Consider the following 12,707-nt stretch of genomic DNA (forward strand, 5'->3'; position numbering starts at 1 on the left):
TGAAGGAACTTGGCATGTTCAGTCTGGTGAAGAGAAGGCTGAGGGGTGACATGATTGCACTCTTTAAGTACCTGAAGGGCTGTCACATAGAGGAGGGTACAGATTTGTTCTCTGCTGCCCCAGAGGGTAGGACTAGGTCTAATGGTTTTAAGTTGCAGGAGCGTAGATTCAGATTGGACATTAGAAGGAACTTCTTGACAGTAAGGGCAGTTCGGCAATGGAACCGACTGCCTAGGGAGGTGGTGGGATCCCCTTCGCTGGATGTCTTCAAGCAGAGGCTGGACAGCTATCTGCAGGAGATGCTCTAGCTGTGGACTTCCTGCTGTGAGCAGGGGGTTGGACTCGATGGCCTACAAGGCCCCTTCCAACTCTATGATTCTATGATTCTATTCTATGATTCTATGAATGCTTTGATTTTGATTCCTGCATTGAGCAGGGGGTTGGACTTGATGGCCTTACAGGCACCTTCCAACTCTACTATTCTATGGTTCTATGATTCTATGGCCAATTACCTATGTCTTATGTCAAGCATGTAGGTTGGCAGCTGTTAATGAATCATTTGAATCGTGATTTGTTGTACAAAGCTACAGCCTATCTTGACAATCTGCTTTCTTCCAAGAAGAGATTAACTGAACAGCAGTGCTTTTGATCAGTATTCTGGATGCTGCATTCCACCACCTCTCCCCATTTTTTTAGTTCTTTCTCCAACAGGTAGTGTGCATTCAATGCCTACTGAGCATGCTCAGTAGTCATTGAGCTGATGGGGCAGGTGGGGCAGGAAGTTTCCTCCTGACATCTTTTCCCCATTAAAAAAATGTTTTTGTACTTCTGCAAAACTTGGGGTTCCTCTGAGCCTGCTGATACCTCTCTCTTGTGCATGGATGGTGCCATTTTGCCTGTATAAGGACCAGTACTTGGAGAACACAGACCACTGTTAGTATACATAATTTCATATGCCCTTCCAACAGCTGTGATTCTGTTGGAGAAGCTACTCCATTTACTTTGCAAATTAAACCAACCTGGTTCCTTATGATTTCTCAAATTCTTCAGGAATTTCTCTCATATAAAATCTGTTATTTAGCAGTTCTTGATTTCTAATCTTCGACAACCCTTGTGTTAGGAGTTTATTTAGTTATTATTTGATTTATATCCCGCCCTTCCTCCAAGAAGGAGGACCTGGTGGTGACCGACCAGGAGAGAGACCTCGGGGTTGTAGTGGACAGCACGATGAAAATGTCGACCCAGTGTGCGGCAGCTGTGAAAAAGGCAAATTCCATGCTAGCAATAATTAGGAAAGGTATTGAAAATAAAACAGCCGATATCATAATGCCGTTGTATAAATCTATGGTGCGGCCGCATTTGGAATACTGTGTACAGTTCTGGTCACCTCATCTCAAAAAGGATATTATAGAGTTGGAAAAGGTTCAGAAGAGGGCAACCAGAATGATCAAGGGGATGGAGCGACTCCCTTACGAGGAAAGGTTGCAGCATTTGGGGCTTTTTAGTTTAGAGAAAAGGCGGGTCAGAGGAGACATGATAGAAGTGTATAAAATTATGCATGGCATTGAGAAAGTGGATAGAGAAAAGTTCTTCTCCCTCTCTCATAATACTAGAACTCGTGGACATTCAAAGAAGCTGAATGTTGGAAGATTCAGGACAGACAAAAGGAAGTACTTCTTTACTCAGCGCATAGTTAAACTATGGCATTTGCTCCCACAAGATGCAGTAATGGCCACCAGCTTGGATGACTTTAAAAGAAGATTAGACAAATTCATGGAGGACAGGGCTATCAATGGCTACTAGCCATGATGGCTGTGCTCTGCCACCCTAGTCGGAGGCAGCATGCTTCTGAAAACCAGTTGCCGGAAGCCTCAGGAGGGGAGAGTGTTCTTGCACTCGGGTCCTGCTTGCGGGCTTCCCCCAGGCACCTGGTTGGCCACTGTGAGAACAGGATGCTGGACTAGATGGGCCACTGGCCTGATCCAGCAGGCTCTTCTTATGTTCTTAAGGAGCCCAAGGCAGCAGATGCAGTTGCAGCCATCTTGAGTAGAATCCTCTGGTAGCTAAACCTGTAATTACACTTGCAATCCTTCTTAAAAATCCTTGAAACTTAAATCTCACCATATTTTTGTTTAAGGGAAACATGGCATTTCTCAGTAGTACATATTGCCACACCAGGCTGCTGCATCGTTTTTGCATTTATTTGGAGGCTTTCTTCTTGCTGTTGTTTGACCTAATCAAGCTGACCACTGTTGTAGGTGCCACTGGCATTGAAGATCGCTTGCAAGAGGGTGTTCCAGAAACTATAGAGGCACTGCGAAAAGCAGGGATTAACATCTGGATGCTGACAGGTGATAAACGTGAGACAGCCATCAATATAGCACATTCCTGTAATTTACTGGAGCCAGCTGACAAAATCTTCACCCTCAAGTCTGATTGTCTGGTGCGTGTGACATTTGTGGGGTTTTTGTTGTTGCAGGATTTTGCTGTAAATGTTTGTATGCTGCAGGGCTAGGAGACAGCTCTGTTCATAACAGAAAAACAAACCAGGAACATACTTATCCACCAGACCACTTCAGTTTCTTCAGATTATTTCATCTTGCATACGATGAATTAATTTTATATTAAATATATAAATGTGCATACGCTGTAATGTTCTGCACAAATTTCTTCTTGAATCAAAGCCAACGTTTCTATTAATTATTAAAATTCAGTCCACCATTTCCTTTGTCTCTCTGCCTTGGGTAGAAAGTTGACACACTGTAAAATGCTGTTAAAGTGTTTTCAAGAGCTTGATGCTAAATTATATTAGCCATATGAATGTCAAACTAGGCATTTTTGTCTTGTAAATTGGAACAAATGTAGTTTTTGTGAATTGCTCTTTGTCATATCTTCCCGCAGCCCTGTTTGATTACCATTAAAGTGCTAAGAATTATCTTATTAGAATGGCACTACACACAGCATTCCAGAAAATTAATCTACTTACATTTTCTAATGAAGAAAATTCTCACTATTTTTAAATGAGAAGCCAGGTTTTTTTATATAATGATTGTGCCCTGGTGTGGAAATATTTTATTAATATTAGCTGATTCTAATCCAAGCAATAACTGTTAGTTTGCTCAAAAACCAGGGACAAAAAATGTTTTGCCTTTCTTTTAAAACAAGGTTGAAAAGAATATTGGATGATGGTAGCAACAGTTATGTTGTTTGTTATAAATTCAGGTCTTCCCCAGATGACTCACTTGAAAACTGATGAATTAATGGAATAACACATTAAAAAGATTGGCTAGACAGTGCAGTGTTTCTTTTAATTGTACTTCCATAGTATCATTTAATTAGAATTTTAGACAAACTGTTCTTTCACTGAAAATTCAAATCCACTGAACTAGATGTTGAAGTAGAAACACCTGCAGACATTATGGTATGAGTCACTGTGTATCATTGAGAAACTAGCACACAATTCATGTACAGCTCGCGTTCAGTTCAGTGAGACATGTATCAATAAACTTGATCTTCTGCAGATTCCATTTATTTCAGTGGTGCTAAGCAAGAGAATTTGTTGTTGTTTATTAAATGTATTAGTCACTTGTTACCTGAAAGGTCTCCAAGCAATTTATTTTTAAAAGCATATACATAAATAGTGTGTACCTTAGGGAAAATGCATATAAAACATTAATATTTCATACAACATATACAAAACAGCCCCTGCCCCACTTCAATAACAGTGATAGGAAGCTTTGGAATCTCACTAACAGTAAACTGACAATAACAAGTTCTTTTTATTAGTAGTTTTAATAAACCCTACAGATCTGCATGTGCAGCATCATTTTATAATACATCCTCTTTTATTTGTCATATTTTTAAAAAATGTATTAGAAGATAGCCCTTTTCAGAATTTCCGATAGCATTTGGTTTCCTGTTCAAAGCAAAATGTATGGCTCATTTGCTAAGCATTTAATGAAGCCTTGTTCATGTGTCAGAGAGCTGGTTTGGGATGTCATCTATAAATCATGGCTTATTGTGCCAGGAACAAGCCACAATGAGCCTCAAGATTTTTGTATGCATTCCTGCCACAGTCACAAGGAGAACAGAAGCTTTTGTTTCCATTTTTGTTAACCACATCTTCTTGTTTTATCTGAACCCGACAAACAGTGATCTTAAACATGATTTGTTTGAAACAAGCCAAGGGTTATGAAGTTGGCTTGTTTCAACAAACCATAGTTAAGATTGACCATACTTTAGGGTTTGGACATAACACTAAACTGGGCCACAGCTCAGTGGTAGAGCATCTGCCTTGTGTACAGAAGGTTCCAAGTTCAGCTCCAGCATCTTCAAGTAAGGCTGGGAGAGAATCCTGCCTGAAACCTTGAATGGACCAATAGTCTGACTTAGGAGAAGGCAGCTTCCTATGGTCCTAAAAATGGAAGTGAAAGCTTCTGATTTCATGGCTGTGCTGGAGGAGGAGGAGGAAAGGGGAGGCAGAGTGTGCGACCCTGAGGTTCCCTCTGCTTATCCCCTCCACCCATCACAATAAAGTGGTTTATGGTAATATCCATACTAGCCCAGAATCTTTATGATGACCTTTCCCATTATAGTCTTGTAAATCGTTTGTAGAGTTATAAAAGGTGGATCGTTATTGTTAAGGAACTTGCTTATGATACATGTATAGTCCTTGAGATGTGATTTGTAAAGTGAAGCTATAATGTGCTCTTACGAGAAACTAAGCCCAAACAAAACTATCATCTCACCAACTTCCTTTTTCCAGGATGCCTGTTCATTACTGCTCGACAAGATTTTGGATGATATCAACTTAACTATTCGTTTGAAAGAAAGACGCAGCACAAACCATTTGAGAGTCCCAACCATGTCAGTAGCTCCTGTTCCACAGCTCACTGCTGCCCTAATTATAGATGGACCAACATTAGAATTTGTCTTGCATGAAAGTGTGCAGAGTAAGTTCCTACAGCTCACAGCATGTGTGCGGGCTGTCATCTGTTGCAGAGCAACTCCTCTGCAGAAGAGCCAAGTGGTGAAGCAGGTGCGGAAGGAGCTGAAGGTGATGACACTGGCTATAGGTGAGTTGCCTCCTTCCTTACAAGGGAGGAACATATATGCTGTATTACCTTTCCTTTACTTTTCAAGTAGGGATGGTGAACCTATCGCCCTCCAGATGTTGTTGGTCTACAACTCCCACCCCATTTGACCTTTAGCACTTTTTAAAAATTCATGCTTTATTAGGCTTCTTTATATCAAATATATTAGTCTCATATAATCACAATATTTCTCACAAAAGCAAACATTTCTGTATATATGTGTGTATATATTACGTATATATCGTGCACAAACTTACAAATGACATCCATATAAATAACCACTTATAAAATATGAAATATTTCATATTTCATAAATCTGTTATCTTAAAATTATCATTATTAATTTAAATATTAAATAAGCAAACATGAATGAATCCCCTCCGTCTTCATATTTCACTTTAGAAAGTGCAAAGGATATTTGCAGCATATAACACTTTGATAATAATCCTAGATACTCTAATTGAGGACCAAACGAGACATGAATTTGCAGCTGCAGAGGGGGATAGGGTTCAGTTCACACCATGTCTGCAGTGATGCCATTAATTCCCAGCATTCCCAGCTGATGCTGTTTGTATTTTTTGGAAAACGCAGTGATGTTAGGCCATGTATTCTCAATATATTTGCTTTTTTCATCAAGTCTGTGTGTGAAGTATTAACCTGGCAAGCCAATTTCACTGCAACACTGTTCTTTTCCCTCTCCTGGAAGGTGATGGGGCCAATGATGTTAGTATGATCCAAGTTGCTGATATTGGAATTGGAATCTCTGGCCAAGAAGGCATGCAGGTAGGATGGACTGAAAGGTCTGTAAATGAAGTAGTATTGCCTATACAGTAGATCCATTTTTCTAGGAGCCATGAGCCCTTCCAACTGCATAATATGTCAGTGGATTCAAAATCTGAATACCCCAAACCCTACAGTTTGCAAATGCTTGGGTCAAAAGACCAGACCTATTGGAAAGACAAGCACCATGATATTACATAACTGTAGAGTTATAAGGGTTCTGAAAACCTCCTAATCAACATATTACACTGTTATTAGGTACATAAGATTATGTTAGAATCTAAGGAATCAGATTATATTTCAGGGGAATGTTCCTTGAAATCAGAGGATCTAGGAATTTGTACCGCCATGATTATCTTCATGGAACATCTTCTTTAAAGCAGGGTTGAGCTGATGTCCTAAGATTCTTATAGAGGAGTCATTGAGACTGTTTTAGTTTTCAATTGACTCATGGGAGCAAGCTAATGTGTGAAGTGTTAGCACAAAGGTTTTCGTTCAGCAGCTTTCCTAGTTTGTGAGGCACCAAAGTATGCCTTGATGCTAATTCAGAAGGACAGAGGGTGAACTGACTAGTAATTAATAGGCCACTCAGTAATAGAGGAGTAATAAATGATGATTGACAAGTAGGAAACAAATCTTAAGAGAAAGAGATGATGGGGAGAAGAAACAATATAACAGAATAAACGAGGTGTTAACTTGGACAAGGAAGCAAGGAGGACTTTGGGGAGCCTTTTTTTAAACCTACAATGGGGTTGTACGGACAGCTTCAGTGTGGCACAGGAGTGGGAAGTAACAAAGCAGTCAATGAAAGCTCCTGACTTCATTTTGCAGCGATCTTCTTGGTTGCTGTTTTCATTTCGTGTTATGTTTGTTTTCAGGCTGTGATGGCAAGTGATTTTGCAATTTCTCAGTTCAGACATCTCAACAAGCTGCTGTTTGTTCATGGTCACTGGTGTTACACACGACTAGCCAACATGATCCTTTATTTTTTTTACAAGAATTTGGTACGTAACTTCTGGGGATGGCATGATGGGTTTGACAGTGTGGAAGAACAGCTTCTTAATACTTGAAAACAGGAGATGAATACTAGTAGAATCTGTGTTCAGAATCTGCATCAGCAGAAAATGAGTCTACCCATCTGCCTTGGGTTAAGGGTCACTGCTCCAGAGGCATTTAAATCAATTAAATCTGGCCAATGCCAGAAAGCTACCTGTCAGCATTAATAAGAGATTGTGACAAGTTGGCCCCACTATTGAAACCTGCAAATTATAAAAGGGTTCTTTTATATAATTTCTGCCTGGGGAAACGTGTCTGAAACAGGCTGGCCTTGCCAGCTTCAATGCAGAACTTGAACTGTTTTCTTCTGAACAGTAAGAACTTAGAATGAGTTCATTATGTTATTAATTTAGAATTGAGACAAACATTAGCTATGCCATAACTCCTGGAAAAACCTAGCTGTTTTGCCAGCCACTTAAAAATGTGCCCCTTGCAGCTCTAACCACTGAAGAGCTGATAGTCTGTAGCCTCCAGTCATGCAATAAAGTTAGTATTTCTACATACTTATAACTATTTGAAATTCCAGGAAAATAGTAGTCAATGGTAACACTCAGCTTCAAAGGGCTGGAACCTATAGCCAACCATCTCTCTATGCAGTTAGAGGTACTATGTTAATATATTATATTTTTAAGCAGCTACCACAAAGTAATAAGTGGGGTACCATTGGAGTCAGTCCTGGGCCCAGTGTTCTTCAACACTTTTACTAATGACTTATTTATTTATTATTTGATTTATATCCCACTCTTCCTCCCAGTAGGACCCCAGGGCAACTTAGATGAGGAGGTGCAGAAGAATGCATATCAAATTTGCAAAATTGGGAGGGGTAGCTAATACCTTAGAGCAGCCTTTCCCAACCTTTGGGTCCCCAGATGTTGCTGGACTACAACTCCCATCAGCCCCAGCCAACATGGCCAATGGTCAAGGATTATGGGAACTGTAGTCCAGGAACATCTGGGGACCCAAAGGATGGGAAAGGCTGCCATAGAGAACAGAAACAAAATTCAAAGTGAACTTGATAGGCTGGAGCATTGGGCTGAAAAGAACAGAATGAAATTTAACAGGGATAAATGCAAAGTTCTACACTTAGGAAAAAGAAACCAAATGCACAGTTATAAGATGGTGGATACTTGGCTCAGCAATACTAAATGCGAGAAGGATCTTGGGATTTGTTGTTGATCACAAGCTGAATATGGGTGATGTGGCTGCAAAAAAGGCAAACGCTGATTTAGGCTACATTAAAAGAAGTATAGATTCCAAATCACGTGAAGTGTTACTCCCTGTATTTGGCACTGGTTAGGCCTCATCTTGAGTACTGTGTCCAGTTCTGGACATCGCACTTTGAAAAGAATGTAGACAAACTGCAACAGGTTCAGAGGAGGGCAACAAGGATGATCAGGGGACTGGAAACAAAGCCCTATGAGGAGAGACTGAAAGAACTGGGCATGTTTAGTCTTGAGAAGAGAAGACTGAGGGGTAGATATGATAGCACTCTTCAAGTACTTGAAAGGTTATCACACAGAGGAGGGCAGGATCTCATCTTGATTGTCCCAGAGTGCAGGACACGGAATAATGGGCTTAAGTTACAGGAAGGCAGATTTCGACTGAACATCAGGAAAAACTTCCTGTTAGAGTGGTATGACAGTGGTGCCAATTTCCTAGGGAAGTAATGGGCTTTCCAACACTGAAAGCATTCAGGAGGCAGCTGGACAGCCATCTGTCGGGTATGCTTTAAGTTGGATTCCTGCATCGAGCAGGGGGTTGGACTTGATGACCTTGTAGGATCCTTCCAACTCTACTACTTGTTCTAAGGTTGGCTATTGTCTCTTTCTGTCCTCACGCTGGCATTAAATTGATTGTCATGTTTTCTCCAAAGAGTTCAGAGCTGAGAAAATATTAGCAACCCTGAACCCTCAGTACCATTGACAGTTTGATTTGTATCATTGACATGCCACATCCCTGTAGCCTATTGTAAAAAATATTTTGACCCTGCAGCTCTTTCCCCCCAAAGGGGAAGGGCCAGAGCTCAGCAATGGAGCATCTACTTTGTATGCAGAAGATCCCAGGTTCAATCCCCGGCATCTTCAGGTAAGGCTGGGAGAGAATCCTGCCTGAATCCCTGGAGAGCCCCTGCCAGACAAAATTGAGCTAGATGGACCAGTGGTCTGACTCAGTATGTCCTTCATTGGTCTCATTTATGGATTCCCACCTTTTCATTCCCACCTCTGTTCATAACAGGCATATGTAAACCTCCTGTTCTGGTTCCAGTTCTTCTGTGGATTTTCAGGAACACCCATGACTGACTACTGGAGTTTGATTTTCTTCAATCTGCTCTTCACATCAGTACCACCCGTTATTTATGGTGTTTTGGACAAAGATATCTCAGCAGACGTCCTTCTGCACCTGCCAGAACTTTACAAGGCCAGTCAGAAAAACGAGGTATTTCTTGGCTTGGCACAAATACTTAAAAACTGAAGTGACTCGCATGTTCTCTGTTGACCATTCCTTACCAGATGAACCTGAACTTTCCCTGTTGTTAAATAATCTGATGGAGATGTGGAGATGAAAGACGTTATTCTTACCTAGGCTTCTGGCCAATGAATGTAGGTGGCCTTAGGAGTGTAAAGACCTGGCTCTTTCAACAGGCCTTTGGGATCTCCGGGGAGGGTTAATTGTCTTGATTGAAATGCCTCCTGCCCTGTTTTAATATTGTTGTTGCAGCTGTATTGCTTTTATACTGTTTTTATATTGTATTATTGTATTTTATTATATTGTGTTTTAATGATTTTGTACGTCGCCTAGAGTGGCCATTGGCCAGATATGCGACACAGAAATTAAATTTATTATTATTATTATAACATAGCTTATACACAAGACAGTCATTTGATGGATGCCCTGTTACCACTGTCTGCCACATTGGTTGCTATTGTTTATTTGTGTTTCTGTAGCATGTTGAGGGAGGCCTCAGCAGAAATGTTGGCCTCATCATATACTACAGTATGTGCTAGAAAGACATGCTGTAAAAGTCAGGGTGAAACTCTCTAGGAGAGCCTCCAGACTATATAAAAATATCAGGAATTGGGAACCTGAGGAGAAATTACTTGACCAAAGTGGTGCAGCGAGTCTACTTTAGAGGTGGGTGTCTTATGCAGCATAGATAGCAGAATCTCTGAGCTCTGTCAGTGTACTCTCCATATGTGGATCTCACAATAAGTTCTATATGTATCCACCTGCAACCATCAAGCATCTCTGTTAGATTGGTCCCTGGGTTACTGAACCAATTTCTGTTTGAGTTTAGGTAGGTTCAAACCCTGACTGGCCATGATATTTTGGGATATGATTTTGCAGCTTAAAAGTTGCATTTTTATATTCCAAGAAATGTTAGTCTTATAACTAGGTTTGCCTTCTCTCATATGTGACTTGGCACACTGTAGATTGACTCAAACTCTCACTGAAGGCTGTGCCCTGGATGTTGGATGCTGCTGCTGTACATGCCAGCTAAGCATTGCTTTCAGAAGTTCAGTAGGCGAAGATCCAGGTGTCTGAACATGCAGATATTGCAAACTGACTAGAATCTGTATCTTCCCAAACTAAATATGTGTTTCTCCTGTGTTTCCTTCTCAGCCATATCTGAGCTCAACCTTTGTAATAAACTTGGTAGATGGTTTTTACCAAAGCCTGGTTTGCTTTTTTGTCCCTTTTTGGGTAAGTATCAGGAACTGTTGCCTCTTTGTCTCTATCTTTGTTTTTAAAGTAAGGCAAAGCTAACTTTGCCTGTTTATTTGTATAAAATTTAATATTCATAAGAACAGAATTTTTATATGAAAAAAACCCAGTTGTCTTACAGTGTGACTCTTTATTGGGAATACAAGCACAGAGTACATAAACTTACATTATTGTTCCTTTGCAGACCTTTCGTGGCTCTGATATAGATCTCTACTCCTTTGGGAGTCCTATTAACACTACCATGTTTTTTATAATAATACTACACCTCATCATTGAAAGTAAAACTTTGGTGAGTACATCATTCATTAGTTTATTCATTCTAAGGTTCCCTTCACAAATTACTCTTCGACAGGGTCAAGTCATATGGTGGATGTGATAATGTACCCACATGTAGTGACAGGATTTACAGCACCAGAGCAGTCTTCAGTAGCTGAGGAGGCAGATTCCCATTCCAACCATGTGAAAGCACAGCATTTGCCGTGTTAAATGGACATGATAAAATCGCTGTAGAATAATATTGCCATGTCCAAAACTAATGTGATAATCAGGCCTACCAAAATCTTGTTTCCTCCTTTTTGTGAGTTTCCTTTGTGTCTTCCACCTCACTCCCTAGAGTCCACTTCTTAAACATAATTTGTCTGTGGACGATGAAAGCTGGACACGATCAATTTGGGTAGTTAATTCCAGGGGAGGGGGAAAGTTTCCTTCAGTTGAAGTTCTCAAAATGTGAAACAGGTCTGCTGCAGAAACCTGGGTGGGGAGAGGGCTGGAGGAAAAATCCATGTTTCTCTCTGATTTTCTTAGGCTTGGAGTTTTTATCTGTCCATCCATACACATGCAAATGTATACAACTGAGTGAAATCTTATCTGGCCCTACCTTTCTTCCTCCTCCCCTTCAGTTATATTGTGCAGAACCTGTTGAATAACCCCTGAAATAAAGGGGAAAGAGGGGGGCTACATTGCTAACAGACTCTTCAGAAACTGGCTTCTCCCCCATGCAAGTACTTCTCCTCAGCCTTCTTCCTTCCTTAATGATGTCATAACAAGGGAACAGCCATTTCTAACAGAGATAGTTTTAGTCACTCTGGGTAGCTGTTTTAAAAAATGGTAGCATGGGAGAGAGGAAGAAATGGTGGTGGCTACACAGCCGCTGCCAATACAGAAACATAAGAGCCCCTCAGATTAATAGGTGGGTTTTAAATAAAAAAGGGGCTTTAATCTGATCTTCAAGATTTTCTCTCTGTCTCTGCAAATTCCCCACGTCTCATCATAAGTTTCTGCTCTTCTTGGTTTTAACCTCAGTGTTTGTTTCAGAGGGTTGAGACAGCACATTGTGGTGTCTGCCAAACTAAAATAATATCCTTCCTTTGGGACATCTTCCCCTAGTCAGGGAACAGGGCCAGCTGCTGATTTACTGCACATTGGGACGGACTTTGCTTTTCTTGCCCTGCCGGCTAGCAGCACTTCAGTGAAGCTCCCTCACAGTCTGCTGAATTTCTAGTGCCTTTCTTTTAAGTCTTTTCCCTTTTGACTCCTCTTCCATCCCAGTACATCCAGGTAGGGTTAGGAAGGATGTAATCCCAGTGGGCCAAGAAGAGGAGAACCTCCTTGGAACATTCTCAGGTCCTGCCAGCCAGGAGAGTGGCAAAGGGCTTTGGCACCTTCTGTGCCTCAGTGTGAGCGGCTTCAGTCAGGACACCATAGGCTAGTCAGTGCAATCAGGGAAATGCTGAAGAAAGGCTTCACAGCCTTCTGTGCCTCAGACTTGGGCAGCCATAGCTGGGACTCCTTGGACCAGTCTGCAGCCACCGCCACGAAGCAACCCTTCTGTGTTAGCAAATACGTAAATGGCCCAAAGGAGCAACATGCTTCCTCTCCACTCCCACCCGCCAGGTAAGGCCTGGCCATGTAACTGGTGGGAAACTACAAAGGGACCTTTACCCTTTGTATGACTTATGGGGCCTTTGCTGAAGCAGTAGTTGCTTGCTGCCTTCATTCGCATTGTTAAGCCCAGCCACCCACGGTCACTTGGAAATCTGGAGAAGCAAAGGAGTT

General features: G+C 41.2%; 2 protein-coding genes across 9 annotated transcripts in view; one reads left to right on the plus strand and one right to left on the minus strand.

Moving 5' to 3' along the window:
* The window catches only part of ATP10D (ATPase phospholipid transporting 10D (putative)), a 79,075-nt gene that overhangs the window by 61,888 nt on the left and 4,480 nt on the right, over positions 1-12,707 (plus strand). For all 7 annotated transcript variants that reach the window (XM_061584445.1, XM_061584443.1, XM_061584449.1 and 4 more), the window contains 7 exons: positions 2,259-2,443; positions 4,766-5,075; positions 5,800-5,876; positions 6,752-6,877; positions 9,165-9,365; positions 10,551-10,631; positions 10,837-10,941. In XM_061584445.1, coding sequence (XP_061440429.1) covers positions 2,259-2,443; positions 4,766-5,075; positions 5,800-5,876; positions 6,752-6,877; positions 9,165-9,365; positions 10,551-10,631; positions 10,837-10,941 — 1,085 coding nt within the window. The remainder of the gene's footprint in view (positions 1-2,258; positions 2,444-4,765; positions 5,076-5,799; positions 5,877-6,751; positions 6,878-9,164; positions 9,366-10,550; positions 10,632-10,836; positions 10,942-12,707) is intronic.
* CORIN (corin, serine peptidase) overlaps positions 10,363-12,707 on the minus strand; it is a 221,422-nt gene continuing 219,077 nt past the window's right edge. For both annotated transcript variants that reach the window (XR_009757878.1, XR_009757877.1), the window contains exon 25: positions 10,363-12,688. The gene's annotated coding sequence lies outside the window, so the exon portion shown is untranslated. The remainder of the gene's footprint in view (positions 12,689-12,707) is intronic.

Source organism: Rhineura floridana, chromosome 9 (genome assembly GCF_030035675.1).
Source record: "Rhineura floridana isolate rRhiFlo1 chromosome 9, rRhiFlo1.hap2, whole genome shotgun sequence".
Lineage (NCBI taxonomy): Eukaryota > Metazoa > Chordata > Lepidosauria > Squamata > Rhineuridae > Rhineura > Rhineura floridana.